Below are 18,212 nucleotides of genomic sequence, written 5' to 3'. Positions count from 1 at the left end.
TGACTTTACATCCATCTGATACACTTTGAACTTCTTGCTGCATAAGCCAAGAACATTCTCACTGCTTCCATTCTAGCAACAGGGGCAAATGTTTCTTCATAATCTATACATACTTCTTGTGAATATCCTTTGCATGCCAATCTAGTTTTATTCCTTGCAACTTCACCTTGTTCATTCAGAATACCTATTTAGTCCCTATAACATTCTTATCTTTACGTCTAGGAACCAATTCCCATGTCTCATTCTTCACAATTTGATCTAGTTCTTTTTTCATTGCTTGAATCTGATGATCATCCTTCCATGCCTCATATGTGCTCTTTGGTTCAACTTGAGAAATCAAGCATAATTCCTTATGTACTTTGTTTCTTGTCATTACTCCTTTATCTTTGCTTTCAATAATTTGTTCAACAAAGTGATTCTCTACCAAAGTCCTGTTAGGTGCAGGGGTTGCTATCTCAACTCTTGGTTCAGATATCTGTTCATCTCTTTGTTGAACATCATTCTGCAAGTCATTGTTAGTCTCAAAGAAAACTTCAACATTTCTATGGTTAGTCTTCGGATTGACAATAGTTACTAAAGCTAACTCTTCTATTTTATCCTCTTTCTTAACCAATCCAAGTTGATCAACTTCATTATTGCTATCATTCAAAAATCTTTCCATACTTGCTTTAAATTCTTTATCATCATCAAAAAGTGAATTCTTTCTAGTTCTCCTTACTTTCTTAGGGCATCTTATCCTTTTGTATGCAACAAAAAGACCCTAGATCTGGAAACTCAATCTGGAAACTCAATGTTCTGTTTTGCATATAATTTTGATATCTCACCAAGGAACTCCATCTTCTGAATATCAAAATTAAGTCCATCAGACTTCAAACTTTCTTTTCTAAAGTGTTCCGCCATTGATCTCCCAAAGTTGTTAAGCTTTCTCTCAAGGACCTAATGCCCTAATAGCAATTGTTAGAAAGTAAAGTCCACTAATATAATTGAGAGGGGGTGGGGGAGCTGAATCAATTATCCAACTATTAAAACTCCTCTCAAAATTATTAAGTTTTAAGCATGTGAACAATATAATCAACAACCATAAGAAGATACTCATACACATTGACACTAGATATGTTAACTAGGGAAACACTTGATTAGAGGGAAAAACCTGGTGGGGATGGTACCCACAAAATGATGTACTAATATAAAAGTTCCTTGTTAGAGGATGGACTCTATTAGGAGCCAATGAAATAGATTCAGTACATATTAGTCCCTGTTAGGAGACTTTGAATCTCTGTAAGGAGATTCCAACCCTATAAGGAGTTGTAGAAGGCAAATGGACCCATGTCCAAACAACTTTTGGGGCAAGATTACTAAATCCACTGTCCAACTGATGTATTATTCCTTGTAGAATAATAGAAATGTATAGCTCCTTCTCTATCCTCTAACCAGAGTTTCCCTCTTCAGATCTCGATACTAGATCACCAACTTCGCATCCAATAATCCCTTGGATCGCTTACTCGCATTTACCAAAAACTTCGCATATCACTTATCAAATTCACACTTCATCAAAAGGAAAATAACCTTTCTTTATACCATATCCTCAAAACAATTCCTTGAGTAGGCCTTTAGGCTTTCCCAATTAATTATAATAGGACCTCTTTAAGATAATTAATTATTTTACAATTACACAATATTGTTGGCTCACAGTCTTTACAACTTCTCACATGTGCGACTTCAGACTTTGCACACTCGTTGACATCATCATTAGATTGGCACTATCTAACTGCATGTATCACGACTCTATCTCTGTTAGGAGATACAATCAAATCATCAAATACTGCTTCTTAGGTACTTTGTCTGTAAACTATCCTCTGTAAATCAAACATATCTTCTGCATGTATTCAATTCTGTGTATGTGCAGTTAACCACTTCATGAGGACATAGTGTAGAACACGTCCTTAACTGCACTTGACTTGATCATCGATACACAATCTGTACAACCTCGTTCTCTGTCTGCTACTCTGCTAGTCTTCATAGAAACAATGTTATGTTGACATCAATGACAAACACAGTCATGAATGCAACATGTCAATCATAAACAATCTCTCCAAGTGTTCTAGCAATGCTTAGGATACTCCCCCAAAGGAATACCATCAACATTCATTCTAACACAATCTCCATCTAATGATTTTCAATTCACTTTCTTTTTGTTTACTGTACAGGATAAACGAATATTTATCACATTAATGGATTATAATGTTACACAAAACAAATACTTTATTCATATTAACATATATGCAATTCCAATTACAATGATGATGATCCATAAATCCATTCGAACGATTTACATATACTTCCCGAAGGGGTGACTTAACTATCATGCAACCTTTTGTATACTAACTCAACCCGTTGGCTATAATATAGTTTTTATCGACAACATCATCCCCCCAAAAGAAGAGTTGTCTCTAGACGACAAAATAGAGACAACTTAAATTACTAAGTACATCAAGACTCAAAATTAACTAAGAAGTAGAGGGTTGTGTCCTTCGTATGACTGGTGTGGTAAATTTTCACTATGCCTGGAGCTCGTTCAACTGTACCCGCAACTCATGTACTTGTTGTGTCTGAGTGCCCAAATTCAGTTTGACCTGCATCTTGAGTTCTAGTGCTCTCTTCATGATGTCGGCTATCCTTCGGATCTCCACTTCCTTTGTATCTGAGTCTTTCTTCGCATCCCCCAACTGAGATACAACTGCTGCCTTCTCAGCAATAAGTTTTGCCCACTCCTCCCAAGCCGCTTGTTGGGTGGTCAAACTAGCTTCTACTGAGGTCAGTCTGGTAGTTGTCTCCTCCCGAGCCCTTACTGCTACTACATGATCCGCCTCACTCCTGCGTAGGACATAGTATGCCTCCTGATACACTTGTACTATCCCTTGCTTGAGCTGCTCAACTCTGTTCTCCACCACGGGGTCTTGAGTATTCCACTCCTCTTGCATCTCTAGGGTCTCTATAATTGGCCATCCTCTTGCCTCGAAACATACAGAGAAGGCCGCTAGACAACCAACCCTCATAAATGCCGAGCCTTGCTCTAATTCCAGTAGTGTTGTCTCCGAGGCGCATCTTTGTGTTGAGACTACTACTCGTCTACCTCAAGTCAGTACATCTTCTAAGTATGTCTCAATATCTTACTCTATAGCTGGCGAAGGGTTAGATGGCGTGGTGGGCTCTGTGGCTATTGTTGTCTCTACCGCTTCCAACATCCTTTCAACCGTGCTCCTTGTCGGTGGTGGGGTGGTGGTGGCTCCACAGTAGGACGACTCTCCACTGGGGCTGGGGAATTTGTCACCTTAGGTACCTCTCTCATGGGTGAGATAGTGATAAATGTCGGCACTACCGGTCTGATGTTGAATCTTTGACCCAAATACCCACTTAGCTCCTACTCACTTAAGTCCTCGGTTGTAACATCCTCACTGGTCAATAATGTGTCGTCTATCATCACCACTGCATCAAATCCCACTACATCTAAGTGAACTCCAGGTGTCCTCGAACCCTTAGCTGCTTCCACCTGTGTAGGTACCTCCATCACTCCCTCCTGTGTCTCTATTGTAACATGCAACTTTTCTTGGGTCTTAACTAACAACTAACATATCAAAGAAATACAGTTATTACTTCCTTTTCATAGGATGATAGTTATATCAGTTACGTTCATGTGTATGAGATTAATGGTTACAATCAGTTAAATGAAAATTTCATAACTAAAAATTGAAAACACCATCAATAAATTTACTATGGTAATTAAAATCTACATACCATGGAATTCAAAACCAAAGTCAATCTAGGGATGCTTCTGCAAACACCTAGGTTAGTCCATAAATACCACTTAGGATCAAATGACGATTACCATTCAATACCACTATATCAAAATCAAATGACGATTACCATCAAATTTCACTATATCAAAATCAAATGACGATTAAAATCAAATACCACTATATCAATTAGGGCATCGATTACCATTGGATCATTTAGGGCATCACATACCACTGTGTCAATTAGGACATCTATTATCATTGGATCATTTAGGGCATCATATACCACTATGTCCATTAGGGCATCAATTACCATTGGATCATTTAGGGCACGACATACCACTGTATCAATGAGGGCATCAGATACCACTGTATCATTTGGGGCATCAGATACCATTGTATCATTTGGGGCATCAGATACCTCTGTTCCTTCCTTTTTCTTCCTATTGCTAACTGTGGCAATGACATAAGATTAGAAGATATGCTCATAATCATTATTCTTATAAATGGGAGACTGAAATAACAATCCGATAGATATATTCCATATTCAGTTGGAAGGTCAACTGATCTAAATGGTTACCAATTACATTGACGAGAAATGTTGCTTTCATCAAAGGAAATAACCGAATTCAATGATATAAATTAATCCATCATACCTTCTTGTATAAATATCCTAGAAGTAAAAATACGTACTACCAATAAATGCTCAACTTATCGTTATCTGATGCACGTGCTGACATCTCGTGGTGAAGGGAAATATTGTCAAGTGCTTAACCTCCCAACCATGAACCTTAAACTCATCCCCACACTTTCTTTAACTAGAAAGACCCTCCCTACCTAGAATAGACATGGAACACCTTGTCAGCGATTGAGCATTCTAGTACTTAATCACATCACTCGACTTGACAACAGAGAATGAATTGGACATGCATGAGCTTTTAAATGATTCTTTTTAAAAATAATATATATTGTAATGTCACATCTAATTCTGTTTCATGTTATTGCAGATTTCTCTCTCACCTCTTCACCTCTTCCTTGACTATACAGTCGGGTGAGTCCCAGGTGTTTAAATCTTCGAGCAAACCAACTCTTTCTGTTGAACCTCAGCTGGTGTAAGAGTATTACATTTTTCAGCATGCCATATCACAATCTTTATGACTTTAGAAATGATCTTAATGGCTTGCAAAAAATATAATTCGATTCTAATATACTCCAGTAAAACAAAGATGTATGAACATATCATGCACATTTGGTCTTGACTTGACAACATAGATAGATTGGACTATCGAATATCCATTCGATTGCAATTTAGAAGTAATATACGGAATTTTCATGACACATTCCTTCTTGCTGCAAATATGAATATAGTTTAAGAAAAACATACAACAATTTGATTATGAAAGTCTGACCACATAACCTAGTCTGAGGATGGAAAACGTGAGCCTTGGCGTGGTTTCAAATAGCCGGCTCCCTAGACGTGAGCCTTGGCTTGATGTTTAACAGCCGGTTCCCTCACGGAAGCAATCCATATGCAATATTTAGAATATATCTGATTTCTGGCCTTCAGTAAGGGTAGAACAAGAAGTAATAGTGTGGGTAAAAAATATATGTAGAGCTAAATCGTATGAAGCCAATATATCCTTTTCTACCTTCTCTCGGCTTCCAAATATATGTAAAGGCATTCGATAATCTAAAAAATGATTTGCCTTCTTGAACGACGATATAATATGCTAAGTGTATATTTCGGTTTCTAGAGAAGAATTGAATAAATATGGAAAAGATCTTAAGGTTATAAATCAAGGAGAATTTACAATATATTTATCTATTTGCACGTAGATGTATTTATAAGATGACATCATACTATATATTTGATCCAAGGTTGTATCTTTGATTATGTATATCTAAATACATGCTTTATTTGGAATATTATTTTATCTTCTTGTACATGCATTTAAATGTGTGTGATAGATAGAATTTTGTATAAAAATAATATTATGGTGTCACTTTTATTTCTATATCTATGTGCACGTACATAAATATATGTTACATTGAAATGATGGAAATGTCAATCATAAGCTGTTTAAAGGTATGTACTTTAATTAACTTAAAATCATTAATATTTTTAATGTTTATCAAATAGCTCATGCGTGTCTAATGTGTGTATCCTGTTATGCAGTCGCTAGGTCCTTGACCATGGTGATTCACGATTCATACCCATTTGCTCAGTGATGGTGATGCTCCTATGCCCAGTTCTTTTTTGACAATGCTTCCACCTCCTTGACGTGCTCCCTATAAGGAAATTCTTTGTAGTTAAATCATTTTACCATAACAAGTTATTAATCATAAATAATCATAACGGCTAACCCCATTTTTCAATTCCATGAATTCATGATAAATAATCAACTAGCATGTTATCTTCATATGAAATTATAACGACTAACCATCTTACCATTTCATAGGATTATAACAAATTTAACTGTCAATTGACTTCATGTGAACTTAAACGGCTATATGAACAGTTTATATTGGGTCGAAAATTGGGATGTAACATCTACCTTATTTTGGGTATAACTGTGGTAGTATGTGTCTTAGCCTCTATCTCTGGTAGAACTACGACTGTAGCTAGCAAAACCTTTTGGTTGACCGAAGGCTCAGCAACCCTTGGAGGTGCTAATGCTGGTCAAATTGATGGCCGGGGTGCTAGCTGTGTTGCTGGTTTGGTTGCTACGGTGATTGGGGTCATAACCGCAAGCTGCCTAAACTGTTCAAATCCTAGAATGTGAACACCTGCTGGGACTAAGTGAGAGTGAGATGTGGCTGCGAGTGACCTCGAAAATAATAGTGGTGGTGCTGTGATAACTTTGACATCCTCATCATCCTCCTCATCCTCCAACTCCTCCGAGTCATCAGTGTCTTCGGAGGATGTGTCCTGCCTCCCACTATCAGTGTTCCCATTCTCTCAGCTCTCTACCTCTTGTCACAGCCTCTTCTATTTGACGGCCTTTTGCCCCCTCGGAGTATCAAGGTGCTTCCATTGCATGATTGGAGGTTCCCTTGTTTCTATCGGACTTGGCTTGATCTCTAGTCTATTAGTAGGTATCATCCGTGCTGTGGCGTTGAGAAATAGATCGATGGCATAGTGTGGCATATAGAATGTTTTGTGTTGTAGTGTCATGAACTCATTCATGCGATTAGGCAATAAAGCTACCTAGTCATATACTTTGCCGTTTGTCATGGTCACCTATAGAAATGAGATATCTGATGCCCTACTTGATCTAGTGAGTCTACTTTTCACCAAGTCTATCAGAGAACGCCAGTGTCCTTCCTGTACATCGAATTTCTTCAATCCTCTTCCCTTCGAAGTATCCATTAAAGCCTCGCTTTCTTCTTGAGGCCGTTTACCACATACTAGTTTTACTAGTTGCGCCTTCACTTCTCGACTTAGTTTCTTTGGTTTGTTAATTTTTCTCCCTCCCTGCACATGACCTGGTATGTTGAACACCTTGGTGAAGTCTGCTGCTCTAAAATATATCATGAGGTTCTGTCCCAGATACGGAAATGAACTTGTTCACAAAAATCAGTCGTAGGCTTCTAGCATGGTACGAAGAAAACCCTTGAAGTCACAGATGTAGAACACTGGCATCCGCAATGCCCATTTCACCTATGCCCTTTGTATGCTTTCCTTCACAAAATGGTCATTCGGGGTCTCCTGCCACCACTTCTTGCACTCCAATCCATTCAAGCTCTCGAATGTCACATTTTGGGGTGTGAGGTGTGTAGTTGCAGCCGACTGTACTTGTGCCCTTGCCTTCTTTTTGCCTATACTTCCTGCAGTACGCACTCCCGATGGTAAAATTTGTATATTTTTGTTCATTGTGCTGCTTATTGAATCTTCTAATTTTTCTTCCACGCTTTCTTCCCGACTGACTGCATAACTGTCACCTCTTTTGTCTTTTTGTGTGTGAGGAGGACAAGAAAATGATTAGTTCAGTTGTTTCTCTTCGGAATGGTACATCACAAATCCTTTGTGAGATGGCCTTCTTTCAACTAGAAGTGTATGACCTCCTTTACTTTTTTCTCCTTATTCCTTAACTCGTACGATCGTGCCTTCGCCCTACTTCCCAATCATCCGTACGGTGTCTTCTAATGGTGATTATTATTGCCAGTTTCTAATTGCTGTGTCCATACTTGTTTATAGTACCTTTCCCTTAGGTTCGTACTATAGTGTTCTGTCCTAAAATCTGCTAGGCCGTACAAAAGCTTAGGTGCACATTTGAAGACTCATGCATTGCACCATGTCCACGTAATCATCAAGTTCACTCTCTCTACCACAAGACCTTGCCTTCAAGAAGAAATTTGTTTGCCTAGAAGAAGAGTTGTTACCAATCGCTTGTTTTGTATGGCCGTATGGTCTTTGAAATGTCTACTTCAGGGACTTTGTGCTACATTCCTCTTTGTCCTATGCAATTCAACCCCTTTCTCTTAGCCCGCTATTGAGTGGATAATCTCTATATTTTCTTATCTGTATAATGGACTAATTTCTTCCCTCAACCTATCATACGGTATCCGTACTTGGCCGCACAGTGGGCATTTTAGCTTCTCTTTAATGTGGTACAGTATCCATACTTGGCCGTATAGTGGGCATTTATGATTCTCTGTCTTCAATGCCGTACAATATCTTATATTCAGTCTGTGCTTTGTTTTCCCATGCCGTACGACCATACAGTAGTTTATATTCTTTTCTTGTGCAAACTATTAATTATGGTCATGTCTGATTTGAGTGATGTCCATATGGGAGTCAAGTCTGAATTTATTTCTTTTGAATTGTCCGTATGTTATGTTTCCACTCCTTGCTTTTTCTTTCACTAGTCGTACAGTATATATTCATTCATTACTTCTTTCACTAGTTGTACGGTATGTGCATTCACAATTTACCTCCTTTTGGGGCCGTACGGTATATGACAAGATGATCTCTTTAAGGCTACAAATCTTCTTGTACGGTGGTCTTCTCCTGGTCCTACTACTATACCCTTTCCTCTTGTTCGCTTTTGTACATACTTATTATAATTAACTATTTTTTATTTATTTAGTATTCTTATATATATATATATATATATATATTTTACTACTTATTACTATGTTTTTATATTGCCCCTGAGTTATTCATTAGGAGGAGTCTCCTTTTCTCTATGAAGCTTTTTTCTTTCATGGTAGATTTTTAGTTTTGACCCATTTACTACATCCGTCACCTCCTTTCCGTCCAACATCCATAGTTTTATTGCTCCATTATCAGCCACTTCATGAATTTTATATGGCACAACCCACTTCATCGTAAGTTTGCCCGGTTTGATTTTGTTGTGCCCATTATATTTTAAAACTAATTGACCTGGCTAGAACCTGTTTGGTTTCAAGTGCTTGTCGTGCCATATGCTTACATTTTGAAACTTCGATGGCCCATTGTGCTTGTAATTGACGTTCAAGTTTATTTAGGTTGTGCAATCTTTCCTTGAGACTTTCCATATCTCCCAGCTTCTTTTCGATTGCTATTTGCAAACTTGGTACCATGAATTCTATTGGTACTACGGCTTCCTGGCCATACATTAGTTGGAACGAAGTGTGTCGCGTGGTGACATTGTACAAGGTACGGTATACCCATAATGCCGATGAGAACTTTTCTTCCCAATCCTCTCCTTTAACTGAGCAAGACTTGTAGATTACTAGAACTATGATTTTGTTTGTGGCTTCCGCTTGTCTGTTTGCTCTAGGATAGTATGGGCTCAATAGAGAATGGTCTATTTTGAATTTTGTGGTTAACATGATTGACAAAATGTCTCCAACGGTCGCTTGTCAATTGTATCAAGATCCCATACCTTGTGATGATTTGCTCATAGATGAATCTTGCCGTGCTCCTTGCAGAGATGTCTGGTAGGGCCCATGCCTCTACCCATTTCTTAAGGTACTTCGTTGCTACAACAATGTACATGCATCTTCTGGTTTTGCTCACCTTGAGGGGTCCGACAAAGCCCAACCCCCAATGTTCAAATAATTCCCGTGTGTGTGAAGGGTTCAGAGGCATGAAATCCCTCTTGAGTGGTTTCCCGACGCTCTAACATGTATCGCATGCAACGACCCACTCCTTGGCGTCGTTGTACACAGTTGGCCACCATAACCCTGCCAGAAGTATTTTCCGTGTAGTTGTATCTGGCCCCATATGTCCTCCTACGGGTCCTTCATGTGCTTCCTTCAATACCTTCGGTATTTCCTCCTCTAGAACATTGTCGTAAAATCTGGTTGAGTCCCATCTTATACAACAACCCATTAATCAATTGGAACGTTCGACTTCTCAGCACCAGTTTTCTCCTCTTGCTTGGCAGCATTTCTCTAGGAAATTGCCCCGTTGAAAGAAATTCCCTGATACTCGTATACTAGGATGGTAGTACGATAATATGGAATAGTTGTGCGTCGGGAAAGTCATCGTTGTCTCTTTGGTGGCTCTCTCGATTTGATCCTCGATAAATGATCCGCGCTGACATAGCTTTTCCCAGCCTGTACCACAATTTTAAATGTAAACTCTTGCAATAATGGTAGCCATTTGCTTATCCATCCTTGGATGGTCGATTTGTTCACGAGATATAGCAAGGCTTGATGATCTACGTAAAATACGAATGGAGTTGTCAATAGATAATGTCTAAACTTCTGCACAGTGTATACCATTCTGAGAACCTCCCATTTTGTTGTACTATAATTCTTTTTTGCCTTAGACAATAGGCTACTCGCAAAGTACACCAGATGGTCCAATCCGTGATCACCCGTGTGTGCCAATGTTGCTCCAATTGCATAGTTCGATGTGTCAACATGTACATGGAACTCCTTGTCCCAGTTCGGATAAGCCAAGATGGGTGCTGTGGCTAATCGTGTTTTCAATCCCTCAAAGGCTTAATTCTGCTCTGTTTCCCAATTGTAGGGTTCTCCCTTGCAGGTTAGTTTGTCAAGCGGGTAAGATATTTTAGAAAAGTTCTTAATGAACCTTTGGTAGTATCCTATTTGTCCTAGGAATGATTTTACCTCAGTCACATTTGTCGAAGGTGGCATTTCCAAGATTACTTGGACTTTGTTAGGATCCGTCTTTAATCTTGCTTTGCATATGATGTGTCCCAATAGTTTCCCGTCTGGTACCATAAATCTACACTTATTCGGGTTTAGTGCTAGTCTTGCTCATCTACATCTTTCCATACATTCTCTAAGTGCGATTAGATGCTTGTCCTTCGCACTGAAAATTGACCAATCGTCCAAAAATGCTTTAAAGTTTCCGACTAACATCTTGTCGAAGATGTGCAGGATAATTCTTTGAAACGTTGCCCGAGCGTTACACAGATCAAACGACATTTTGTTGTAGGTGTATACTCGGTCTTCTACCATGAAGGGTGTTTTGAGCCTATCTTCTTTTGCGATGGAAATATGGTTGTATCCGAAAAATCCATTCATGAATGAATAAATTTCATGCTCCGCCACTTCTTCCAAAATACTATCAGTGAACGTTATCAGGAACGGGTCCTTAATCGTTACTGCATTAAAGCATTGAAAGTCTATACATATCCTTTCAACTTAGTCTATGCCAACCTCACTCTGAGTGGATCTCCAATATCCTCTAACTCAAAGTAGTCTTCCAATTCACCAATCTAATTAATCAAGTCTTCATGATTCAAAGTACTTGAGAAATTAGAAACATCCATGTTATGCTTTAGCTTCAACGAAGCTTTAGATCTATCGAACTGACCAGGTCTACCTTCCACAGATCTCTCCATGTGATCGTTTCTATCTTCTCTACTAGATCCAACAAGCTCAAAGTCTTCAAACACTTCCTCATAACCATCTTCTATACCTACTTTCCTCCGTACACCAGCTATAGCTCTCATGATCTTAACGACCATATCATTCTTCATCAAATCCATCTCAGGTCTGAATTTTGATCTAACCTTCTCTAAAATATTAGTCTCTGCAACATCACAGAGATCTGCGATCTCCCTAGGGTCCAATCTTCTCGAAGACATCTTCTCGGAGACCCAATCCAACAAATCCCTAACTAGATCAAACCTTCGCTTTGATACTAGTAGATGCAATGCAAGGTAGGTGTACCTCCAAAGGAGACCTAGCCCCCAACAATAACCACACAGTGGAAATTCATCACAGAATACAAGATTTGATAGATAAGTCAACTCTTTATTCATCAAATAACTGTTTACATGCAATGTGTCGGGCTGTAAGGCCTTCCCGATTATGGTTAAATAGAAAGCACTTACTGTAACAGTTCTGCAAGTTCTCACAAGATCCAAATAACTCCTAACTAGCCAAGATCTGCAACAACACAACAATTTGGTAGAAACTCCTAGAAATATCTAAACTTGAGCTTGCAAGCCACCAAGCAATCTTCTTGTTCCTTAGCCCACACTCTGCTACTAGCTCTTCTAAACATCGCTCCTCTTAGCAACTCTTGCTCCACTCCATCAAGAATGAATGACTCTAGACATCACAAGACCCTCTACTTATGCTAAACCAAGCCATAGGTCGGCCTAGCAAGTTACATTAAATAAACACTAGACTAAATTAAAGAAACACATAGGACAAGCCCCAAGTTTACATGCATATCTAAGTCATACGACAACATAACATTATGTGGCCTTATCCATATCCCCACACACCCGAACGATCCACATCTAAGATCGCATAAGCCAACTCTCATGGATCGAAGCTTGTGGAAACAATCTCCAAAGGCCACCTAGGAAATAGGAACACGTTAGCACCAACCACCAAAAGAGCTCTAACTCCATTACGATCACTCCAATCCTTATGTGTACATAGGACAAGGTCCACCAATATTCCTCTACATAACCCTAACCATGCGAAACATCATGTCCACAAAATCCAAGCCTGATGCTCCAACGGGATTGCCCACTACCCAAGGATGCTTCTACATCAAATTATGAGCTAGCCAAGGATTGAGCATCATCAATTATTTTGCATGTGTCTTTTGTGAGATGGGCTAATCCTATAGAAAGGAGATAACCAATGTTTCTTTTGTAAGATTCTCATGAATATTCCTTTTGGTATGATCTCTAGAAACTATGTGGCATATTTATATTTACCCTCCACATTCTCTATCACCATAAAGGTGAAAGCATAGGCATTTCAAATTAATAAAACTTCCAGAATATAATGCATATTATAGTGGTCAAGTACCTAGCATTTATGAAAATTGATCTGTTGTGTAAATCTTAGCAATAGCTTTGATGCCATTGTGAATTTGGATCTCACTTATCTTTTATTCTTTTTCCTATTTTCACGTGAGAAGAGAAAAGTATCATATTCTGAAGGGAAGCCTTATGCAATGTGACTGAATAAGAATTTAGGAAAATAATGTATGTTTTATATGAAAGCAATATGAAGTTTACCTGAGGAGTGCACCTCACCAAGAATGAAACTATGAATTTGATGTCATTTATCTTCCTTTTTCCATTTCTTTAACTGTAGAGAATGCTATTTCGTCTTGAAAAGGTTGCTTTACAAGCTTTGTTGTTCATTGAACTTATGCAGTGAGCTAAATGCTTTTTAAATTGCACAACTAATAGGTCCTTCATAGCATGTTATTAAGAAATAGAAGTTCAAGATATTCTTAACTTATAGTGTAATGAAACAAAATTGTAATTTGGCCTGCCCTTTAAACGTGCTGGCTCCCTTGGAGGTTAAGGAATTGAATCCCTTGGGACCTCTCTCTCTACTCATTGACATTGCTGCACATGATGGTTTGCTATCAGACAGTTTGAAAAAACTGTTCTGAGAATTCATAATAGTTGTTCTATTCAAAGAAAATTTTGTTCACATTTTTGCTGACTTGATCTTGTTATCCTTTCTTTTGGCTTTCAGTCTATTGTTTTGATTCTGAGTTGGTCTCTTCAGGTTGTTGGTAGCTTATATACTCATCATCAGAAATGCGTGATCGTAGATTCGCAAGGTCCTGGAAATAACAGAAAACTTACTGCCTTTGTTGGTGGGCTTGATCTTTGTGATGGACGTTATGACACTCCAGAACATCGCTTATTTCATGATCTTCAAACTCCCATATTTAATGAAGATTATCACAATCCTACTTTTCCGGTATGTTTCCCTCTCTGGTCAGATTTGTATTTTTATTTATGATGCATAAAATTTCAGAATCTCTGCAGATTTCAAAGAGGTGCACGAACTGAAAAAAAAAAAATCCTGGCTATGAGACATTGGTTTCTTATAAACAAAACAATATAATAATACTCGTAGTAAGATGCCATTCACAAATAATTTTCAGATATTTTTTTAATGTCGATTTCAGAATGTTAAACTTAGATTTGCACTCTCGAGTTGCATTGAAATGGAGATTTGTGGGGTCAGTTATCAAGCAAAGGTCTTGGTATGGCTGCTGTTTGATGAAAATATTTTACCTATGCTCTGCCAAGTTTGACAGGGAACAACTATTAAAAATAGTGACTTTAAAAAATATACAGAAATATCAAATATTTATATCATAACATTGATAAAGCATTCATTATAGGCATTATAGGAGCTAAAACATAAGTTTTGAATTGAGATTTCGTATAACGATTGACATGCAAATTAGCAAAATTCAAATGTTTTCATTGTCAATGTGGGCACTTTTTATATAAGAACTATGAATAAAAAAAAAAAAGCCCAAAGGCTCCAAGTTTCAACTATAAAATTGTCATGCTCCAATTGTATAAGGAGAATACAAAAAAATCTATATATGCTGATTGCCAACTTATTACCTAGTATAGTTGCTAAGAAAGTCCTGTGAAGAGAAATAATCCTAAACTCCACAGGTTGATGATTGTCTTAAATCAAGGATATTAATTATCATTCATTTATAAGTAGTTGTTTACTATTACAAAGTAGCCTTAATGGAAGACATGCTAATTATCACCTTCAGGTCGGAACTTTTCTTTATTGGTTATCATTTTTTTAACAAAGGGGCAGTGGGTGTTAAGTGAAAGGGCATAGGTTCGTCTCTTCAAGAATAAGAGATGTGACCCTTCCACTTTGAAGGATATAAAAGAGAAGCAGCCTCACTTGAAATGTAATGCTCTGCCTGGAGATCCTTGGAAACAAGGATAAACAAAGACTAACATTTCTTTTAAGATAAAGCATAGATACATGCAACCTCCACTTTGAAGGCTATAAAAGAGAAGTAGCCTCACTTGAAATGTAATGCCCCACTTGGAAATCCTTTGAAACAAGGATAAACAAAGACTAACATTTTTTTCAGATAAAGCATAGATACATGCAACCCTTCCACTTGGAAGGATATAAAAGAAAAGCAGCCTCACTTGAAATGTAATGCTCCGCTTGGAGATCCTTGGAAACAAGGATAAACAAAGGCTAACATTTTTTTTAAAGATAAAGCATAGATACATGCAACTACAAACATAAATGAGAATGCAATGAAAGACTAATAATCAAACCACCAAAGATCCCCAAGCATTCATCACTTACGAACGCATCCATTTCCGTTAGTTAGAATTACTCATTCAAGGTTCATCTCATGATCTAAATTAACATCATAATCAAGGTACTTTTTAAAACCCAAATCCAAAGTTCCTAAGTGTTTATTGCATACAAATCAATTTACCAATTACAATGTAAGAAAGAAGAGGAAACTCAAAGAACAATCATAAGAAGGCATAGATATGAGGACTGTTATAGATTTGGAAGGTGTAAACACCGAAAAGGGTATTTGGAACACTAATTTTCACCTTCTGGAAGTGGGCAAAAGTGCGCACTGTTTCTCGTATGAGCCTACACATCATAGGGGTATTGTACGAGGATTTCCACCTTGCTATACGAGTAAAGAGTGATTCCCATCGGAGTAAACACATCAGAACTGTTTTCTTGTACGAGATTTCAGAAGCAGCCAAAATTGCCTTCACTCTAGAGGCCATAACTTTTGCATCCGAACTCTGATCGACTCTGTTCAAAATGCGTTGGAAAGCTTTCGATGATGCCTTCAACATGAAGGAGATAAAACTACTCTAAGCCATGCACATAATTAATGCCATGCAAAGGAACACAACCTAGGCAAAATGGGTGATCCTAGTCACCAAGATAAGCATCAGGAAGGTGCCCAACTAACTCCACACCGGGGAGTATCGGATCCACACATAAAGAGATCAATAAGAAACCAAAACTCTAATCATGCTAACATGCAGCTCACAATTACATCTATCCATCTAAACCACAACATCATAAGCAATCATGAACATAAGTAACATCACGGTGAAAAGGAATCTATCAACAAGAGATACAACTGAATAAAATCAACCGTGTTCGTTTTCTCCCTACCGTAATGGCATCATGAGACCTGAAGGGCCCTAACCATACCCCTGAGCATGAAACCTCAACTTGCCAACAAGATCATTGGTGTTGTCTTATGAGATCTTTCTTACCAATAAACCATCAATAAACATCACATGAACAAGTACATCTAACATGCTAATGTACCAATAGCATCGGTAATCCAATTAAGAAACATCAATTAAAGTGGTAAGAAACATCAATTAAGCAATAAGATACATCACGATAAAGGAATGCATTAAGTAACATACCAAGAATCATCTAAACATGACATCAAATGCATCCAATAGTAAAGCATAAGTCTTAAGTGAACATACTCCGGATACATTGAAGTATCAAGTGAACATCCAACACCGGCCTCAAATTGGAAGTAGACCGTTTTTTGTACATTGGTCCCCAACAGTGGTATAGGTAGTTACGCCTTCCAATCACGTGGTACCTATAGGCCCACACCCATCATGTTGCATGGAGATAATGACTTGACCATAATCACATAAGAAAGTCACCCATGGTTGCTACACATGCCAAGCAGAAAATGATACCAACATCTATATGCTTAAGAAGATATTGCAGTACAACAAGTCACTGGTTAGACCCACTAAGGATAATTATGTAGGGACTCTAGTGGAGTGTCATTACTTGCCATCGAGTAGCGCAAGTACTTTGAGCCTTCGATCAACTCCCTCGGGAGGCCAGATACCATGCCTTCGATCAACTCCCTCAGGAAGTCAGACATACCTTCGATCAACTCTCTCGGGAGGCTAGGTGCTCCATAATCTTATCTTTCATTAAGTTTATTTACCTATTAGTTAAATTGGTTTCACTTATTGGAACCTCTTTACGTTAGCTTGTTGGCCACTTCTGGACTGGGGCACATGAGAGAAGCCACTCCATACGTCTACCCGACATACCCATGCTCATCACATGATGATTTACTGTAGGAAATGCAAGTTCCCAACTCAACCCCCAAATGAACAATCCCTCAATTGACTTATATCTAGGAGTTCGGGTCTCACAAGATGTCGTGATACGCATGCACACGTGCTTGTGTGTGGGTACAATTAACTTCACGAAAGTAATCACATAATACCAATGCAAGAGTTGGATATGAGAAATATAACAACGATACAAGGATAATGAACTTGCTGAATTGGCCTATATCTGTGAGTATGGATTCAACATGAATCCTAATAAGGCAACAAATCACCAAGCATCATGAACTCACTCAACTCGCACAGATTTGGGAATATGGGTTCTACATGAATCCCAAGGATGGTAAAGTAAAACTATGGTCAGCTTAGAACCCTAACATACATTCCAAATCCACAACCAAAACAAGTGCCAATAAATACCCAAGAAAATTGGGTGGCACACAAAACGAGGTGATGTAAAAATCACTAAAAAATCAATGTTGTCGAAAATCGGCAAAATTATCCAAATGGTTGCCAAACTCCCAAAAATCAAATAAAAATCGAGTTCTCAGCTTGTATGAAAAAATGACCAGCATAATGGCACAAAACCTCAAATTAAAACCCCCGAAAACACTCAAATGTTCATACTCATCCAACTGGGTAGAGCTAGCATACGAAAATGGAGGGGAACACTAGTTCTCAACCTCCAACCAATTTACTGTGGAACGCTGAAAGCTGAAACAAGACAAAACTATTGAAACAAGAAAGCCCTACCTCACAACCAAAAGGGCAGAAACAAGAACTGACGCCAAAAAAGAATGGAGACACCAAAGTTGACGAAATGGTTGGCAAAGGTGAAGTTTCCCGCTCGGAATCCAACAAGCCTATCCTAGTGATGATCTCACAAGCGTAGCTCTCACAACAAACAAATTCTCAAATGCTCACAAGAGGGTTTTGAAGGATTTGCTCCAAAATCATGAATTTCAAAGTGAGAAGTGAGAATAACTCACTTTTTAGCTAATATATGCACTTTTACAAAGTGACATATAAATTAGATTAATAAATAAAATAATTTAATTAGCTCCCTTAACCCAAATAAATTTGACAATTT

The 18,212-nt window shown here is 38.2% G+C and overlaps 1 protein-coding gene across 1 annotated transcript in view; it reads left to right on the top strand.

Moving 5' to 3' along the window:
* Nucleotides 1–18,212, top strand: part of PLDDELTA (phospholipase D delta) — a 165,814-nt gene that overhangs the window by 32,231 nt on the left and 115,371 nt on the right. The window contains exon 3 of the mRNA XM_089829533.1: nt 13,749–13,946. Coding sequence (XP_089685659.1) covers nt 13,749–13,946 — 198 coding nt within the window. The remainder of the gene's footprint in view (nt 1–13,748; nt 13,947–18,212) is intronic.

This window comes from Cupressus sempervirens, chromosome 5, assembly GCF_028749045.1.
Source record: "Cupressus sempervirens isolate cs-2001-9-10 chromosome 5, ASM2874904v1, whole genome shotgun sequence".
NCBI lineage: Eukaryota > Viridiplantae > Streptophyta > Pinopsida > Cupressales > Cupressaceae > Cupressus > Cupressus sempervirens.
Note: the sequence above shows the minus strand (reverse complement) of the source record. Positions and strands in the feature narration are given on the sequence as shown.